The sequence below is a fragment of the Peromyscus leucopus genome, chromosome 4, assembly GCF_004664715.2.
Source record: "Peromyscus leucopus breed LL Stock chromosome 4, UCI_PerLeu_2.1, whole genome shotgun sequence".
NCBI classification, from domain to species: Eukaryota; Metazoa; Chordata; class Mammalia; order Rodentia; family Cricetidae; genus Peromyscus; species Peromyscus leucopus.
The window spans coordinates 120,016,647-120,037,345 of NC_051066.1; the positions used below are offsets into that span (position 1 = coordinate 120,016,647).

The 20,699-nt window shown below is 45.5% G+C and overlaps 1 protein-coding gene across 1 annotated transcript in view; it reads left to right on the forward strand.

Annotated features, from left to right (window-relative positions):
* The window catches only part of Pcsk2 (proprotein convertase subtilisin/kexin type 2), a 252,882-nt gene extending 242,406 nt beyond the window's left edge, over positions 1-10,476 (forward strand). Inside the window, exon 13 of the mRNA XM_028893276.2 lies at positions 7,522-10,476. Coding sequence (XP_028749109.1) covers positions 7,522-8,008 — 487 coding nt within the window. The 3' untranslated portion in view covers positions 8,009-10,476. The remainder of the gene's footprint in view (positions 1-7,521) is intronic.
* The last annotated feature ends 10,223 nt before the right edge of the window (positions 10,477-20,699 follow it).

Sequence of the window (20,699 nt, forward strand, 5' to 3'; positions counted from 1 at the left end):
ATGAGGAAGGGATAAGGAATGCTTTATAGAAATCTTTAACAGCTTTGCAGGGGATTAAGTTATTTGCTTCAACTGACCCTAAAGCATTCAATACTGCAAGCATGCCTCTATCAAATATCTCTAGGCTGCTTCCAACATTTATTGCAGACATTTGTTGTATAAGGTTGCTTTTGGCCTGTTTGCTGTTTTCAACAAATGATTATCATAACATATGTACATTGCTCTCTGGACCAGATAATTTAAGATTTAAGATAATTTAAGATGGATAATTGAAGCTATCCATTAGCTTAAGCTGTAAAAGCAGATTACATGGGAAATCTGAGACAAGTAAGATTGGTTGTTATACTGTTCTCTTAAAAGTAAATTAAACAGGCTGAGTACACACCAAAATATCAGGCTAAATCTTAAGTGACCTCAAGTTGTATTCTTAACTTGGCTGTAAGGTCCAGTTTTAAAAAAAAATCCAGTCTCTTAGAATATAAGAGATAAAAATGACTACTCTAAAGAGTTTCTGGAAGCTTTTACATATATTGTATGTAGCCAATATTAGCCTAGGAGATGTGTTCTATCACTGTTACCTTTTACAGATGAGGCGGCTGAGATGCAGAAGGCAGGAGAAATATGGTCAAGGTCAAGGGAGACCAAACCAGGACTAAAGGAAAGGGCAAGACCCAGGTTCTTTTCACTATATGACTCTGACCTTAATTCATTGACCAAATGGCCTGCCATGTTCTCGGACCCTATATCCGGCTCTGTGGCAGCCCTGCTGGGAGCTCAGCGGTGTCTTTATGGGTCAGGGACTGGCGAAGGTTGAGGGCATGCTGATGGTCACCTAGCTGCTCAGTGGCCAAGACTGGATTTGAATGGAGGCCATATGGTCCCTTCTGTGTCTCCGGGAGTCTGCACTGAAGGGGGTGATTCCTGGGGGGAGGGGGTTTCCAATACGTCTCCTGAAGACTTTGAAAACCTACCTATGGAGTGGTTCCTCCCTGCACTCACACCCCCAAAAAAGCCGTAACCGCCATTGTTGATACTTTGTCACTGTGGCTCATCCAGTGTGCTCTGGAAGTAACTGAACAGAGACTACTAGGACACGTGGCTGCCTGGGGCACTTAGGGCTCAACCCGACTCAGCGGAACTACCTGTACCTGAAGACAGTTAGAGAAGCCTTGACTAGTGTGTCTCTTGGCAGAGTTTAAAAGAATTTCTTAAGAAATTTGGAGACTGTGAGGCTTTACGGGTAGTGACATGTTTTCTAGCTGCACCATCCAAAATAATAGTGGATTTTTAGTGCACTATTAATAGTGCGGCTGCAGAGCACTGGACTGGGAGAGCTGAGTGACTACAGTTTCTATTTGATTTGATTCCAAGTAGTTTATGCAGAAGTAGCCCCCAGTAGCTAGTGGCTAGTGTCCGCACCAGGACTCATCTACAGTCCTCCTTGGCAGGAGGATTGCTGAACAGGGCAAGCAGAATGGGAAATGGCAATTTAATAAGATCAGCTCCACGCAGAGTGTCAAGAATTCGAGGCTAGAACTGGCCAGTCCATGTTACAGCCTTGGACTTGTGCTTCTGTTACTGGAGAGCCACTATCCAGTCCTCACCCACAGACAGCACAGCATTATGGTCTCAGAGAACTCAGAGGCTGGACAGGAGAGCTTGGTGGGCAGCATAGGGTTGACTGTGCCCTCTTGACAGAGATGACCCTGATGACCTGGACTCACACTTGCAAGGAGCTTTGATGGAGGAATGAACAGCCTCCACAACTGCCACTTTCCACGACACTCAGGCTGCACAGAAACAGCTCATAAGGCAGAGAGAGTGCTAAGAGCAGTGATTGTCAGGTATACGGGTTTCCTCAGCATTTATCTTCCCAGAGAAGGAGTCAATTTGAAAAGCAATTTTCTAAAGAACTTTTATCAAGAGACTCAGTGAAGGGTGCTCAAGGAGGATCAAAGGGAAAAGAAACTGGCTGTGACCAGCTGTGCCAGCCATGTGCAAAGAACAGAATGAACTCGGCTGCCCGGTCACCTGTGCAGAGGGGTTACTGAGCTCAGGCCACTCCCACCTCCCACCCTCTAGGGAAACGTGGCTGCAGCTCCTCTAGCTGAGTGTGTGTTCCAACTGAATTCCAGACAAATCTGGGGAAATGTATTAAAACCTGATGTGAATGCCAGAAGAGGCATGGAGGAGAGAGGAAAAAAGTGTGCCTTGCCCCATAACACCTGTGCAGCCCTGCACAGCACTTCTGACACACAGGGTCTTCCTGTGGGGGTCATTGGGCCCCTGACCCTATCGTGTGCAGAAAAGGAGCCCCCAAATGAACATCCCACTGGGAGTGCTCACAAATGCAAGACTGTAGGCATTTTATGTACTTGAAAAAGAGTGGCTGTTGTCCATGGCTAATGAAAGAATCACAATTAAACAGCTGAGGGTATCCATGGCACAGGCGTTCCATGGGGCACACTGAGAAATGCTGCTTCTAGGCAGGAGTCAACTGACTGCTTGCTTAAAGCAATATACAACAAGATAAAGGTATGAGCCACCCCCAAACCCCCAGGGTTTTCTTTAGAGGACTTGAGCACCAGGCTTTTGTGCATCTCCTCCTGTAAGGTCAGCTGTTCTGAAGTGTCTTGGTGAGTGTCTGCATTGAAAATGTTCCAGAACATGGCCTAAGAACAGGCACTCTATGACTATTCAAAAATATCTACTCCACAGCCACCTCCTATTTTAACTTCTCCTGAGCTAACTCTTCCTAAGCACAGATCTTATTTTTTCATTTCATTTGTTCCTATTTTTTTTTTATAAAAACAAAATACTGCCACTGTAGTAAGACCAAAATACAAGTGAGGAGAAAAAAAACTAAATAAATAAGAAACCCCTGAAAAATACAGTTATCTCACAGTATGGAGGCTTTGCTCCAGGACCACAGAGGCTTGGGACATCAATGAATACTCCTCCTGTAAAACAGTGTCCTACCATAACCTGTGACACACTCCCTGTATGCTATACCTCATCTCTAGATATGTATATAAAATAAAGTAGATGTTACAGTTCTTATACCGTACTGTTTAGGTAACAATGACTACGAGCTAAGGTGCTCTCCTATCTTATGATTCTCTTTTTCCCTTTCTTTCTTTTAATTCATTCATATATCCCCTCCTCTCCTCTCCTCCTAGTCCCACACACACACACATCCCTCTCCTCCAAATCCACTCCTCCTCTGTTTCCCTTCAGTAAAGGGCAGGCCTTCAGGGATATCAACCTAACAAGGCATAACAAGTTACAATAAGACAAAGTACATACCCTCATATCAAGGCCAGACAAGGTAACTCAGTAGGAAGAAAAGGGTCCCAAAAGCAGGCAAAAGAGTCAGAGACAGCCCCTACTCCAACTGTTAAAAGCCCCATAAGAACACCAAGCTACACAACCATAACATATATACAAAGGACCTAGATCAGACCCAAGGAGGTTCCCTGTTTGTCCGTTCAGTCTCTGAGCCCCAGTGAGCCCTGGTTAGTTGATTCTGTGGACTGTGTTCTCATGGTGTCTTTGACCCCTCTGGATCCTACAATTCTTCCTCCCCCTCTTCTGAAGGATTTCCCGAGTTCTGCCTGTGGGTCCTACCTCTAATTCTTAGACAATCAAAGAAATATGTTCCATTTTCTAAAAAGGAAGTAATGCCACTTTTCTGCCAAAATTTCTGCAAACTCACTTGAAAAGTGAACATCCCTGAGTTACTCCAGTCCCTAAGTATCCTGGATACTATTGGAACTGAAAAACGACTTCTCTGTGACCAGAGATTCATCTCCTATGTGGACTGAATCATTAAGATAATAGAGTACTGGAGGTGGGTGGTGGTGTTTTGTTTTGTCTTGTCTTGTTCATTGTTTGTTTTGCGACAAGGCCTTTCTATGTAGCCCAGCATCAACTCAAACTTGTTATGTAGCCCAGGCTAGCCTGAAACTCATGCTCCTCCTGTTAGCGCCCTGTGTGCTAGAATCACAGATGTGCACCTCTGTACCCAACTAATAATGACTTGCATTCAGCAGATAACAAGTGAGTTCTGTGGCATCAAGGGCAGTTATTACAGGGAGCATCCTAGTTGTTGGCTTGTGAGTTTCCTTATTGAACTTTCCAAGGAGCCCATAATACAGGGTAGGAATAGAATATAACATTCAGACTCCTGCCACCTATCTTCCTGGCATCATTCTTTGCAAATCCCAGATCCCTCAGAGTCTACCTTCTAGAGTCCTTCTTCTAGACCTGCTCCTATCTTCACAGAAACCCCATGGCAGACTATAGAATTTCCCTAATACCATAAGGGGCCAGCCATTCTAGAGACCACCAAAAGGATGGCCAGAAATCCTGCACTGCCAAATCTACACTTTCCCAGAACCTGTGAGCCAGGAAGAAAACTGACGACCATAAAAACAGAAGCCCAGAAACTCTCTCGCATCTTGTTCTCCTTATCAGGTTCAAATTCAACAACAACAACAACAAAAAAAAACAGTTTCCACCTCTCATGTGTGGGAGTAACTATCAAAATCAATGAATAAAAAGTTAATTAAATTAAATTTTTAAAGTAGAATTTCAGCTCTTCACTCATGCTAGCTGCATTTTAAGTGTTCTGTTGCCACATGTCACCAGTGCCTACTGTACTGGAGTGCACAGGTACAGAACACTTCCTCCACAGTAGGAAGGTCTATAGGCAAGTGCCAACCCAGTCATTTAAAAATACACTCTGTACACACATGTGAATATAACCTGACTCCCAAGGCTGGTTTTATGACTGCTTGCCAACAAATTCTCAAGAGCCTAGGACCAAAAGGCCATTTCCCCCACCACCCCTGGCTCTCCATAGCCAGTGGCTGCTTCCTGTATTAAGGAGCTTTGATGCTTCCTTGCTCATGGAAACACGTATTTTCTACCTGAGTTACTTGGACAGTTGCCATGATAAAGTACCCTACCCAAAGCAACTCATCAGGCTACCATTCAAGGTCACAGACCATTGTGGCAGGGAAGTCGCAACAGTGGAAGCTTGAGGCAACTGGTCAAGTTGCATCCACAGTCAAGAAGCAGAGAATGGTGAATGCCAGGACCCAGCTTATCATACAGCCCAGGGTCCCCATCCAGAGAATGGTAACAGACAGAAACTAGCCTAATCAATATAATTCCTCAGAAATATTGTCAGAGGCTAACCTGAGTCTAAACGGTCCCTCCCAGATGTGCCTGGAGGAGCCTTGTGTCTGGCCTAGCTGGTTCTGGAGCCAGTGTTAATTGACAAGTGACATCCGATGTTAACCACCACAATTTTCAAGTGGCTCAGGAGAGTATGCCTTGATTAATCAAACACAGCATGTGCTTCTAAAAACCCTCTCGGGCATGTGATCTCGGCTCCAAGGGTACTACAGAATCAGACTTGGCACCAAGTTGGTTCTGTGTGATGAGCATCTTTTTGTAGACGTGTTCTACAAGATGCATGTTTTAAAATACCTATCATTCCTTAAAAACAAACAAATATGTATTAGTTGGAGCTCTAAATGCAAAGCCATGTAGAGAGGGGATATTCCATAGACAAGGAGTCAGGAAGAGCCCTAACACATACTATGTGGCAGGCACTGTGGTTGGTGCTTTTACACAGTCATTAACCTCACAAGTCCACCCACAATAGTCACACTTCAAACGCATAATTTTCCAATCTCTCATGACCAGTAAGTGTAGAAGCTGTATCCTAATTCAAATAAGTGTGTCCCCAGACTCTGTAGTCTTCCCACTGCACCATGTGGTCCCAAGTAGTCTGTGTCTAGTACAGGAAGCTTAGAGTTTTACACATTCAAAGACATTCTTCAAGGAGGAGGTGCGCTGTAAAGAGAGGTGGCATGGAGAATGCCTGGGCTGGCCTCCCAGGGTCTCCAACTCTGGTCAAACACACTCCCAGAGTGGCCAGATCTTTCACTAGAATGAATTAAACCAACTTCGGCATTTTTAGTGGTAGAACAGTTGAGCGTCCCTAGTCTAAGAATCAAAAATGCTCCAAGATTCTACATGATACCGTAAGTGGAAAATCTCACACTGGCTCTCATGTGACAGATTCTGGTCAAAGCATCACTGCATAGATAAAAATATTATTTATGATTACCTTCAAGATGGCATATAAGGATATGAAACATACATGAGTTCTCTATTTAGCCTCGGCTTTCATCTCCACAATGCATAAGCACATTCCAAATTCCAATATTCCAAATATAAAGTATTTCTAGTCCCAGTAGTTCCTCTGCAATAGGGAGTATTCAGTCTGTAGGAACCATTAAACCAGCAGCAGCTCCCACTCAGCAAGGTCTATAGCACTTTAAACTAAAGGCACGATGGAGACTTCTTTTTGCAGTATCAATGCAGTTATCTGTCAATGCAGAGGCTCATAACTGGACAAAGTACTGAGAATAAGTGATATTGAGTGCTCAGCCCTAAATGGAACATTTGTACCAAATCCCCAAGACTCAGAAAACACGGGGAAGAGAGGACAGAATGTAAGAACCAGAGGATAAGGGAGAGAGCTGTGAAATGCTGTTCTCTGGCCTTGACATGGCCGTTGCATTCCTAAATGCACAGCAGCTGTGCTCACCTGCACACAATCTGCACAAGCTGGAGCCCTTAACATCACAGCCAAAATAAGAGAGGGGCCCGTGGGCCTCCACCCCTTCCTAAGGAGCTTCTGGCAACTGATAGCTGCTCTGGGAAGGAAAGTCATTTTTATTCAGGATGTGGCCACCTGTAGGTCACCCATGCTCTAGTGGACAGCCCCACATCCATGTATGTACAGGCAGCATTAAGCAGACTTAGTGGGCTGGCCTGTTTTTTTTAATACATAAAAGTAAAAAGGGGGACATGTTGGGGGAGTGGAGGGGGAATGAGGGGGATAGATACGATAAAGATACATTATAATCATGTAGGAAATTGTCAAAGAACAAATTTTAAATGTACTTTAAAAAAGAAAAGAAAGTCATTATGAACTTTTGCCTCCATCTGAGTCACTCCTAAAGTTAACCCTAGGACAAGACCTTGCCAGTTTGGGACACTGAGTCATTCCACTAAGAAACAGGGACGCCAGAGAACATTTATGGAACACATCTTGTCAGTCATTGGTAGAGGACTGGCCCTGAGGAGCTAAATCCCTGACACTTTTAGTTGTCCTTCACACAGACTGAGCAGATGCCCACGATGTCAGCAGGGAAGGAGCTGGGAGACAGCTGAAGTGGAAGGTGGGCAGGCTACGTGAGAGCTGTAGTTGCAGGTGACTCAGAGAGGGCTTAGATGTAAGGACACCAACAGCGGCTACCTTCCCTTTCAGGGAAGGTTCCATGCTCAGATTCACAGCTGATGTGAAAATCAGAACCCAAGTCAGTCTCAATAGTTAATCTCAAAGCACTTTCTCTTCCTGCTACAGATGGTGTCTTGAAAGCCCTTCTCATGGTGTGCATACCTTTTCTTACCAAATCTCTTCTGTCTCTCTGCCCTCAGGAAAATACCACCCACTGGCAAGTTGGTACTGACCCTCCAAACAAATGCATGTGAGGGGAAAGAAAACTTCGTACGCTACCTTGAGCATGTCCAAGCTGTCATCACAGTCAATGCGACCAGGAGAGGAGACCTGAACATCAACATGACCTCCCCCATGGGCACCAAGTCCATTTTGCTGAGCCGGCGTCCAAGAGACGACGACTCCAAGGTGGGCTTTGACAAGTGGCCTTTCATGACCACCCACACCTGGGGGGAGGATGCCCGAGGGACCTGGACCCTGGAGCTGGGGTTTGTGGGCAGTGCACCACAGAAGGGATTGCTGAAGGAATGGACCCTGATGTTACATGGCACACAAAGTGCCCCATACATCGATCAGGTGGTGAGGGATTACCAGTCTAAGCTGGCCATGTCCAAGAAACAAGAGCTGGAGGAGGAGCTGGATGAAGCTGTGGAGAGGAGTCTGCAAAGTATCCTGAGGAAGAACTAAGGCCATGCTTCCATCTCCGCCACCCCCTCCTCCCTGCCTCTGCCTCTGTCCTTGCTCCAGCGTCCTGGCAGCCACCAGCCACCCAGCAATTCCTGTTACCCCCACACAAGCGACCCCAGCCTGGTCTGCAGCTTTGTTCAGTGTCAATGATTCTTTTCACTACAATGGAAGCAATCGTTTTTATTCTGTAGTCCAAATATAGCGTTCCTACCAACATCTATGTCCTATGTGTGACTCGACCTTTATTTCTGCCACGTAAATGGGTGATACGCTGTAAACAAAACAAGGACAGCTTTTCCCTCAGTTTTTTTCATATCTGAGAAGGAAAAAGAATGCACCTAAAAAGCCACACTTGGTGACTCGAGAACAACCGTGGTCTCAGCTGAGGTGTTGCTACATAGCATGGGAATGACAGGTGACAGAGGGTGACCCAACTCTAGCACAGGGGTGGGTGATGGCTTGAACTAAGCAAGACTATTCAGGGCTGTAAATTGAGGTGCATGATGAAGAAGATGCTGTCCCCAGGGAACCCTAAATACTGGACAGGGTGAGGAAATTTAAAAGACACGAGCATTGAAAATTTACCACCAATACCCAGCCCATGTTCCTTCTGTTCTGCCAGGATGACGTAAGACTGAAACATGTGGGTCTTCTGTCAGCAGCGGCTGCTCTGAGTTGGGATAGAATTAACTGGAGCAACCAACATGCCTCTCTTACACAGAGTTCATTCACACACCTTCAGTTTTCTGGTACTCTTTACACAGCCATCCAAGAGAGAAAACTACCAGGCGTTTCTAGCAGCTGTCTGACATGGGGCAGTTTACTAGTTTTAGAAACAGCAACATTCGTTTTCCCGAGTTTTAGACCTCCGTGATGTGACACAACCAAGAGGCAGAAGTTTTTTTGGTTTTGTTTTGGGTTTGGGTTTACTGTTGAAAACTTTGCCCACACCCACCTGCGCTTTGATTTCCCAAAAGCCTCACTGGAGTGCAATATCTCCCTCCCTCAAGTTGTGATTTCAGTGACGTACTGGGAAATGGGCCTCTGTTCCAGAAGAGGCCAGTAGATGAAAGAGGTACATCAGAAGTCCCAAGTGACCACATTCAAGTGGACTGTGGTTGCAAGGAGCCTGTTCCATTGAGAGGGACGTGTGCCACCTCATTCCCCATAACTGGGGGCCAGAAGGGAGCAAGAGACAACCTCTTTTAGAAAAGCAGATATGATCTTGGCAACTCAAATTCATGAGAATATCTAACAAGCACCCCAAAGGGGACAGTTGTCAACCTTGAAAGACACCATTTCATTCCCGAACAGTTTTTTACCAAAGTAACCCATTGTCACTTGGTGTCCCCACCCATGGATTGGCTTCTTGCTCAAATCTCAGTATTCAGTCATCCCATCCCCCACCCCCAGCCACCCCAGGCTCTCACCCTCCCTTCCCTTGAAGTATGCACATAGTCTGGAATTACTTTACTGAAGCCAGCAACTCAGAAGCACTGGGGTTCCATTCCCTGAGGGGGGCAAATTTAAGAGAGAATTCTGGAAGCTTGTTGCATTCCATTTTTCCACCACATTAACAAGAATTTTTGTCTTCTCTGACACCTTGTAACTTGCCCTGTATCATGGTTTTTTTGAGTGTAATAATATTTATGATTTTTAAAAGAAATTTATTACTTGTTGCAAAGGTCTTTTTAAACCACCTTAGATTTAAAGAAAAAAATAGTAATCATTGAAAATTCATTTCACATTAACAGTCTGGAAATAAACCAAAGGACATTATGTGTGCATGTATGTATAAGTGCACACAGAAACATATATACATATGTAGACTATATACATGTGTATATGTGTATATATATACTTGTATAAATGTACATACACACATATACCTAAATATGTGTGTATTCTGTATGTATTGAAGAAACAGACACCATATACATCTCTAAAAGAGTATTCAGAAAATATCATAATGATTCTGGCTGAATAAAAAGCCAGTGGAGATTCAGGTAAAATATCTGTTCATCTCTTCCCACTATAACACCTCTGTAATTTTGAAGCTTTCTGTATAAACATTGTCTTATATAAGTAGCAGAAATATGAAATAGTTGTCCATATTTTCACATTTGTGGTATAATTTACAAAATTAGAGAGTAACTTATCAGCTTCTTAATAGAAATGGCAAGTTTTGATATGAGTATATAGTATATAAAGGTATATAATGCTAAATATAAATATTTGGTCTCTTTTTCATTTTCGGCATCAGTATTACCACAAAAATATGTCTAGATAGCGATGTTTTTATGATGCCCCTGATTCTAATGCAAGAGATAGTTATTTATTTTAAAAACTGAAAATAAGCAAATAACAATCAGGTTAATATTGTTACTCCGTGACAAAAATTTTTAAGGAAATTTTAAAAAATATGTTGTAAATTAGGCTCAACAATAAAATATACCTTCCAGAAAATATGTGGGATGTGCTGTGTCTTATACAAAACACTTCCACCCATTGTAGGAGCCAAAGCTAGATCTTAAAAGCCTGCTTTAGCAAATATGCATGACAGATGTGTAACTAGCAGATAAGTCACGTGCAAATTATGATCAACAGCAGCATTTCTGAGACTCCAGTTACATTTGGTAGTGGGCTGCAAATTCAGTGTAGGTAATCAATACCAGACCTTCTAACAGAAGAGAGTAAGTCAATCATGTATATTAAGTACTGTTTCTTGAGGCACCTGCTCCCAGTGTGTGTGTGTGTGTGTGTGTGTGTGTGTGTGTGTGTGTGTGTGTGTGTGTGTTGGGGAGGGGAGACTAAGAAGGAGAGAGAGAGAGAGAGAGAAGAGAGAGAGAGAGAGAGAGAGTGTGTGTGTACAGGTAAGCATCTGTCTTTCTGCCTGCCTGAGCATGTGTACTGGCCCATGATGTAAAATGTATGTCTTAATGTAGGCCACGATAAGAACTCTTTTAGAGCTGAGCATGGTAGCACCCATCTTTAATCCCAACATTTGCAAAGCAGAGACAGGCAGACCTCTGTGAATCAGAGGCCAGCCTGGTCTACATAGTGAGTTCCAGGATATCTGGGACTATAGAGAGAGACATTGTCTCAAAAAAAAATCTTTTAGAGAGATGATTCTAGAATACACTAAGCTAGATGAAGTTATACTATAATAACAAACAGACACAGAATCTCAGTGGCTTAATGCAAAGGTTTATTTATCATTCCCGTAAGTTCACATGAGGGTTTAGGTAACTCCAAAGCTCTAGATCCCCATACCCTGAGAAGGGATCTAGGCCGTTTCAGTCTCATGTTTTCCTGTCTGAACATGGGGTTGCTAAAATCACCAGGCAGCTTCTCATCCTCCTTCTCTGCTCAGGAGGATGTGCATACACTCTCACCCACAGCACCAGCCAGTTCTCATCAATGAACTTCCATGAACACTGGGAAACTGGGAAATGTAGGACAATTAATGAGCTACTCAGTGGACATGGGATCCCCTACCATGGTGCCTGATCTGTAAAACAAGTTCTTAATTCTAATTTACACAGTAACCTCTCCTCATGGGTGGTACTGTGCATTATTGCAAACTAATTGTACCTCACCACCATGTGACCATATGTTAATTCTAAACATTGTTTTAAAGCAATTCATTGTAAACCATTTATAATGTTCTCTGGTCCTATATTTATTAAACTCAATTATTAAAACTTCAAGTGAGCCTATGACTAAAAACAGATATGGAAAGATATAACGCCCAAAGTTTGGTCTTGTGACATTGAAACACTACAAGCCAATACTTTTGTTCATGCATTGATACCCTAAATATTAAGGTTTGATTGTGTGTGTGTGTGTGTGTGTGTGTGTGTGTGTGTGTGTTCTCTTTGTTCACTCTTTTTCTTAATTTGTTTTATGTGTATGCACATTTTACCTGGGTGTCTGTTGGATCCCTTGGAACTGGGGTTACAGATGGTTGTAAGCCACCGTGTGGATGCTGGGAATTGAACCTGGGTCCTCTGCAAGAGCAACAAGTGCTCTTAACAGCTGAGCCATCTCTCAGCCCCATTTTTTAAAAATTCTTACGGAGTTATTACTCTGTGTCATCATTACCCTTGTCATTATAAATTAAACATGGGTTTCCATGTGACGAATGCATTCATTGATTCAAGTGATTATATGGAAACCACAGAGTGCAAAACCGTGTAATCAAGTACTTTATAATTAGATGGAAAGAGAAATACTATATTAGGAGATGTGTTGAATTCTTTTGTTGCTGTTGTTTTGGGGTTTTTTTTTATGTGTTGAAATACTTCATAGCCACAGTGCTTACAGATGCAAGAATCTAATTTGCTTTTTAGAAATAATAAAAATAAAACTACAAAGATTTTAGGAAAAGTGGATATAAGCTTGAAATCAATGAATCAGCACATGTCTCCTGGGCCAGTGCAAATGATGTGCTTGTGTCTAGTAAAGTTGTTCTCTGCCTCTGAAAAAGGAATGAGTTGATAGAAAGGATGGGGAAAGGACACTCAGCCTATGGGGGATTAAACACATGGAGGGACAGGCTGGCGGGAGTTGGCATAGAGAGACTAGCACACAGGAGAATCCCAGTCTCTGAAGAATGGGAGTCTATTGAGAACAGAGACCAGTGCAGTGGGTAAGCCACACCCAGAGGCAGTGCCCTGAATACCACCCCCTGCCAATGGCCCCAGTCCATGTCCTTCTGGAGTCTCCTTCAACTTGCCAGGAATATTAACTGCATCTTAAGGGATGGACACACACACCTAGATCCAGAAGAGCTCTTTCTATTGTAAATTAGTCACTGACCAATTGAGTTTTTCCTTTAGTCTCTTATTTTCAGTTAAACCCTTTCCTTTCATTTAAAAAGCTGATCAGATTTGATTTCAGATTTCTAAGAAATCAAGAAGCAAAATCTGATCTGGAGGTAAATTCTCTAGGCCACAGTGCTAACTGAGCCAGGAAGGTGAGGGCTCTGTGTTACTGAACTCCGAATTCTCAGCCTGAGCGAACTGGGGCAGGGGCAGGGTGAGAAGGCAGTTAGAAATCTCAGCCCACAGAGTTCAGAGGCCAGAGCAGTCCGCAGTCCAATGAAGAAGCTTCAGATCCCCTAAATCTAATGTCAACTGTCAACCTATTTATATCAAGGAATCTCCTGACCCATTGGCCTTCCGATCCTAGCATGGAGTGTCTCACCCACTGCCTTAGCAAAATCCTGCACCCAAGAGAACATCCCATGATCTATTCCCAGCTGGAGACTAGAACTTACCATTTTCCCTTGAGATCCCAGGCCTCAGACCACTGACTGGCCACAGGTGACAGGCAGGCACCATAGTCACAGGATGCAAGTAAAGAGGTGAGTGTGGCTGCTGAGGGCACCAGCACCACGGAGCTATTACCCCAGGAATGAATGCCAACTCAAAAGTCTCTCTCTCTCTCTCTCTCTCTCTCTCTCTCTCTCTCTCTCTCTCTCTCTCTCTCTCTCTCTCTCGTATCAGTGTGGCTTTTTGTAGCATTTATTTGCTAACATCCAAACCTGAGAAAGTGTAGGCATTTGTATCTGATGATGCTCTTGGTCATTAGTGTACCAAATACTGTATGAGTTTTGGGGTCACTTCATTCACCAAAATGCCCCAACCACAAATCTGTGACAGAAAATTTTTTAGGATAAACATGATTGTAATGGTTACTTCAGATCCTCCCCTATGGGGGTCCTCTCTCCCTCTGGGCCCATTAGCCACCAGGTCGAGAGGGGAAAGAGGCAGATGGGGTAACAGAAAGCTTTGGCAGCCCATGAGCATGAATGGAGACAGCCCTCTGGGAGACAGATTTCAGTGAATCAGCTCAATTTTATTCCAGAGTATAAGGTATATATAGGATTGGGCAGCCTGGGGACAAACCTAATTTGCATTAAGTGGCATGGTCCTATCTTGGACTTGGTATGTGGCAGCAGAGTCCTATAGCAGAGCCCTTAGCACAAGATTTCTCAGCAGGGATCTATGCCAAAGGTCAAACTAAAGATGAATTAGGCATCTGGTTTAGAAACAGCTTTTAGATAAAGTCAATCCTCCAGGTCCTGGGACATTCTCCAGATAAGGGCAGGTAGAGGGCAGGAAGCTTTGCTGGAGGAAGGGAGCTCTATGTCGCTGAGCTATCGAGACAAGCTGCTAGGCCATGGGGAGGCTGCAAGTCCCTGACCAGCCAGCATGTCTTCCAACACTTCCATAAAAGCTGCAAGTCGCCAAGGAAGCAACTGCATGGAATTTTCCAACATGAAGGTGGGGACGCTGGTCAGAATCACCTTCTGGTGTTCTAAGCTGAGGTTGTGGGAGGCCTTATAGGTGCCTTCCTGCTGTCAGGAAGGTAGGCAGCTACAGCCATGGAATGAATCCAGGCACAGCCTGTGTTTGTAAGCACAGCCTTGTTGGAAACACATGCCTGCTTATCTTTGTTTTGTCTGTGCTGTATTACAACAGCAGGGTTGAGTAATTATAACGGAAAGCACTATGTGATATTTATCTATCTATTGTGTGTGTGTGTGTGTGTGTGTGTATTCATATTCATGGGTACATGTGCGTGTTTGGAGGTCAGAGGTTGATGACAGGCATCTTTCTCAAGTTGCTCTCCACCTTGGTTTTTTTGAGACGTGGTCTCTCACTTGAACCTGGAGTTCGACTGGCTGGTCAGCAAGTCCCAGGGATCCTCCTGTGTCCACCTCCCCAGCTCCAGGGTCACAGGTGTGTCCCACCACACCTGGATTTTCTAAGCAGGTGCTAAAGAGAGCTCTCAGGTCCTCCTGCTTGTGCAGCAGATACTGGACTGACGACGCCATCCTCGAAGCCCTTTAGAGGAGCAGGCTGCCAGCCCCTTGCATGCACCTCCTTGGTTACTTCCCGTTAGGAAGCCACTTGTGTGGTTTCCATAAATACCAAAAGCCGATTGTTGTGTCCATCTGCCTGCAGTATCCACCAACCTCGGAGACCCAGCAGGCCTGCTCGGAGCAGGCCAGAGGAGCAGAAATGCCCCAGGGTCAACCTTAACTTGCAAAGAGCGGAAACAGGTGGTGCTTAGCCTCCTCACCTCTTGTTGGAACTACGGAAAGATTTTCTAGCCAGTCTCTTAAGAGGTCCCCAACAGCAGGGAGTCAAACTTGCCCTCAGGGAGCGCTTGCCTAGCAGTGCATCCTGTTCGACACATCCCTTCCCTCTCACATGTCCCATGCCTTCACCACTCAGGAAGTAGAAACCAGAACAGTGAATGTAACAGAGAGAACTTAGTAGCATAGCACCACAAACTGGGTGAAAGAACTGTTAGCTGACTCAAAAGACAAAAGAGAACATTAAGTAGCACACGGCTCCAGGTCTGTGAGATACGTGGGAGTCTCAGCCATCCAGCCTCTAAGGGGGTACCTGGGCCTGTCTCATCTGTGGTGCCAGGAAAGGGACCTTAAAGATGGGAACCTATGCCTGAGCAGGATAAAGCCAGAATCAGCTCTGGTGGAGGTACACACCTATGGGTGTGGACATGACAACTGGTCATCTGAGTTGGGGTAGGGGCTTCAGTTCTCCCTCGGGATAGCTGATGTTTCTTGAACATGAACCCGTACCATTTTACCTTGCAAAAGCAATGCCTAGGAGCTGGCCCTATTGCTCACTAGTAGAGTGTTTACCCAGCATCCCTGAGTCCTGAATGTGGATCCCCACTAACTGGGCCTATTGCTCACTAGTAGAGTGTTTGCCCAGCATCCCTGAGTCCCTGAGTGTGGATCCCCACTAAACACAGAGGGAAAGCAATGCTTAGAGGCCGTTTGAGGACTCAGTGCTTTTAGCCTGTTCTCAAACTCTGGGTACATGAAAAGCCCAGGTAGCCAGGGTGGTGCTAGATAAGGAATTAAGATATATATAAGGAGAGGGTGGAATTAGTATCACTTAAGACTCCCAGATCTCTAAGGAAGCCTAAACAGCTTAGTATGATCTCGAAGGCCACTGAAATGAGGCAGATTTATGCAAATGCTGAAGCGACTGAAAACCAGACTCAGCAGCTGCTCATGAGAGAGTAGGCTGAGGGAGAATGCTTCTGTTCAGGCGGCCGGAACAGAACACCACAGACCAGGGTGCTTCTGGAGAACAGCAACTGCTCCCCGACACTTCTGGAGATAGGGAGTCCAAGGTGGAGATGATGGCAGATTTGGGGGTCCAATGTAACCCAGTTTTTAGACAGCACCTTCTAATTTAACCATACCTGATGGGTGGGGCATCCCTGGTGACTCTCAAGTTTTTAAGAGTATTAAGCCCATTCATGGCTGTTGCTCCTCCCGTCACTTTAGAGGTATGAATCTGGGGGCACTGGGACACTCAGATGGTAGCAGAAGCATTGCCAGGGTGGCGTGGACAGAAACCGTCAGCAAACAGCAAGGAGTGAGTGTTTCTCCTCTTGCAGCCCCGTACCCTTTCCCATTCCTCTCTGTGGTGGTTTGAATGTGAATGGCCCCCACAGACTCAGTGTCTGAATGTCCATAGGGAGTGGCACTATTAGGAAGAGTGGCCTTGTTGGAGGAAGTGTGTCACTGTGGAGGTGGGCTTTGAGGTCTTATGTGCTCAAGCTACTCCCAATGCAGCACACAGTCTCCTGCTGCTGTCTGAGGATCAAGATGTAGAACTCTCAGCTCCTCCTCCAGCACCATGTCTGCCTGCATGCTGCCATGCTTCCCACCATGATGACAATGGACTGAACCTCTGAAACTGTAAGCCAGTACCAGTTAAATGTTTTCCTTTATAAGAGTTGCCGTGGCCATGGTGTCTCTTCACAGCAATAGAAACCCTAAGATCCTCTCCAACAGTGCTTCCCAGAGCACAGCTGGCAATGCCGGAACAAGTTTGTTTTGGAGAGTCCCAGCCTGGTGATCCCAGAGAAGAGAGAATTGGGAATAAGAGGTAGGAGTCCATGAGCCAGCACACTGAGCTGCCTTCACGGCTCTCGCCAGCCACCAGCGCCCGGATCTTGTTTAGGATCCACTTTGTTGAAAGCCAACAGAATTCAAACCTCTCTGGTTCTCTTTTGGCCCACAATCTCGCTAACTAGCAGTTAGTTTTAGGACCTTTGGGTTGCACAACAGAAACCAACTCTAGCTCGTGAAACAAAAAAAAGGATGTGGAGTAAATCTCAGAAGTAAAGCTAAGAGAACTTGGCCAAAACCATCCCAGCAAAGGGGCAGAGATCACAGAGAGTCTGGGAACCTGGATACAGAGCTGGAATCAGGGAGTGATTTCATGAGACCACATCCATTAGAGGAAGGCTGTAGCATGTTCAGTCTTGAGTTCGCTGGCCTGGTCTCAATGAGAGAGTGTCTTACGGGTCTAGACTCAGCCCTAGGCCAGCGAAGGCAGAATATCTTGACTGACTGTATGACTGGGGCTGTAGCCAGAGTGAGAAGAGCAGCTCATTACAAACCCAGGTTATGGATAGCCAATATGGCTGGGAAAGGAAGGACAGCCAATGACAATCAGCATCTGAGATGGGATTTTCCCAGAAGCTAACCCTAAGAACAGGGGTCAAGAACAAGTGGTTTAGTTGAAGAGAAGCATCTATGTTGAGAAGAAAAGTAAAAAGGGGAAAGAAGGAGGACAATATGGGACAGCTGACAGGTGGGTTTCCTCCTGGACATTGGAACCCATCATGGACCTCCTGGGCATTGGGACCCATCATGGACCTCCAAGAGAGTATGTTGCATATACCTCAGTTGTTCCAGAAGAGGAGAAGAGGGTTGGGGTTTTCCACTCTAGGTCCTATCCATCCTTGGTTGAGGCTGACCCAGAGCATAAACTCCATAAAACTCCCAGCATGCTCAGTGTATGAATCAAACACTCTCCAACAGCCTTAGGATACCCTAAAGTGGAGAGTCCTATGAGCTTGTAGCCAGATCTGAGACCTTTGGGTGCAGACATGAACCAGTACCACAGGGAATGTAAACCAGGCATGCATATACCAGGGCAATAGCCATGATGGGGGTCGCCTGGGATGCTTGAAGCCTGACAGGGATGGGAACTGCCATGCAGCTTCCTTGGGGAAGAGGCAATTTTGGAGAGAAGAGAAGAAGAAGGCCCTGTGAGGACACAATGGGGAGGCTGCCTCTGAGTGTCCATTCTTACTAGTGAGAAACGGAAACAAAAGGTTTGGAGATCTGGAGGAGAAGGGCCGAGAGTTAAACCAGTTCTGCAGCTTTCCAGGGAAAAGTAGAACAAAGGCAGTGGGCAGCGGGCAGCGGGCAGTGAGCAGCGGGCAGCTGGCCCAACAAGATGGGCAAGTAAGGCTGGTCACAGGGTGTTAGACCAAGAGCTCAGTTATGCACCAAAGCGCCCACTGATACCAACTCCACTTTGCACACCACGGTCCCTGCTTTCAGGCCAAGGCAGCCTGGCAGGAAATGGTGCTTCTCTGGTCTCTGCCCCCAACCCTGACCGCTTCTCCTTCCATTATATCCCTGAAGCCTGCCTCTTCAAACAGGCCAAGTCCCCTCCTGCCCCGGGGCCTTTCTACTTCAAATTCTCTCTGCCTGGAATGCTCTTCCCTCAGATCTGCACAGGATGCCCCCATTTTATCATTCAGGTCACGGGTCATATTCCCCACAGGGTCTTCTCTTTACTCTTCCATCCCAAGTAGATGCCACCAGTCTCTCCAGCAGCCCGCCCTAATGACCTCCCTCGTCACACTGTGTCTGCTTCTCCCAAGTACTGTCTGCTTCTGCACCCTCTTCGTCCCCACACCAGAACAACGGGGTTGGGGAGCAGGGCCACATCTGGTCCCCTCTCTAGAGTCTTTACAAAGCCTGTCAGGACAGATGCCCAGTCTACTTTTCCTGGCTGATTAAATACAATATAAAAATGCCCTTTCATTCCAAAATGATACCCCCTGCCTTTTTGTATAAGAATATTCACTGAACACACAGCCTAGACAATAAAAAAAAAAAAAAAAAAAAAAAGCTTACTGGGGAAAAGAAAGGCTTTTCGGTGGCTGTTAACGTCTAATATAATAGCCACATGGGCCCACAGGCCTGCATCCCAGGGTCCAGCCAGTGGCTCACATCATTCTCTCTTACGCTTTTAAGTTATAAATATTTCAAACTGCAGAATGGACTGGTTTCTCCATTCATCTTTTAGAAAGAACAACAAAAGCATATTTCTTTCTTGAAACCAAAGCCTCAAATGAATTCCGAACAAGACTGTTTAAGGCTCCACCTCGGGATGAAAGGTGGCTCTTCAGCTGTCTGTTGTTCCCAACAAAGCAGGGCCACAGTGGCATTCGTGACCCTGGCCGTTTTCTCACACAGTGTGCGGCTGTCTTGCCAGGCGCCTGTTCCCCCTTTTTAGGCCAACACAACAATCCACTTCAGCACATTTACTTGGTCCCTCATGTAGTTTGGGGCATCCATGTCAAGAAACAACTTTCTAATCACTGTTAAGGTAAAACCTATTTCTGGACTGTTAATAGAATACTGGATACATACGGATAGCTTAGAAATTTCTGTGAGCTAAGGGTATAGTTAATGAGGTATAAAGTCCTGGGTTCAACAGGTTCCCCTAGCCACACACACACTTTTTGTAAACTTCCATGGCTGATATAATTTCTGTTTTATAGAATTTGGAGTGTGTGTGTGTGTATGTGTGTGTCTGTGTGCATGAGCATGTGTGTGAGTGTTCATGTGTGTGCAGTTTCACAAACATGTGCTTGGCTATGTATGTGGAGACTAGAGGACAATGTTGTTGTTCAGGTATGGCCTACCTTGTTTTTAGACAGGGCCTCTCACTGGATTAGAGTTTACCTGGCCAGCAAGTCCTAGGGATCCCCCTGTGTCTGCCTCCCCAGCATGCACATGCCTGGCTTTCTGTGAAGTCTGGGTAATTAAACTGAAGCTTGTGCTTGCAAAATCAAGTCATCCTTGCAGCCCCACTCCCATCATGCAAACATCCCAGTGTAGACAGTTTCCTTGTAATAGGACGTCACAAATAACCAGGTGGGAAGTGGAAAGGGAGCCTTGAAGTTAAGGCTGCCAATGGGAAGGGTGCTCTTCTATCTGTTTCCAGGCAGGGCTAGCAGAGCTGAATTCCACTGGGCAACTTTAGGGGTGAGAATAGAGCCCATGCCTGAGTTAGCCCGGCCCTACTGGTGTTGACTCACCCACTGCTGTCAGTCAATGGGAGGTGGCTACTCCAAGGGTTCACTTTGGAGGCCAAGGATGTCCTCAGGAAAAGAAGTCCATGTGGCATTTGGAAGTCAGTCACAGAAATACATGGAAATGTCCAGGGTAAAGAGGATACAGGCAGAGCAATGATGCTGTCTGCCACAGTGTATGCACCAAGTGTTCATTTGTGTAAGACGCCCCAAAACTTTTTCACCCAGGAAGTGCAATTTTCCATCAAGCTGCCAAAAGCTAATTTTCATGCTACTTTGTAAACTCTGGTTTAGAAGTCAGTGAGCCCAGGCTAGGGGAGCAGTTATGCCAGCCTGAGGATCTGAGTTTAGATGCACAGCACCATGCACGAAGCTGGGCACAGGGGCACACTCCTGTAATCCCGGTGCTGGGAAGGAGTGTGGGGGTGATGCAGCCTGACTTCTGGAGCTCATTGGCCAGGCAGTCTAGCCAGGTGGTAAGAGGGTTCAGTGAGAGACCCTGTCTCCAGAA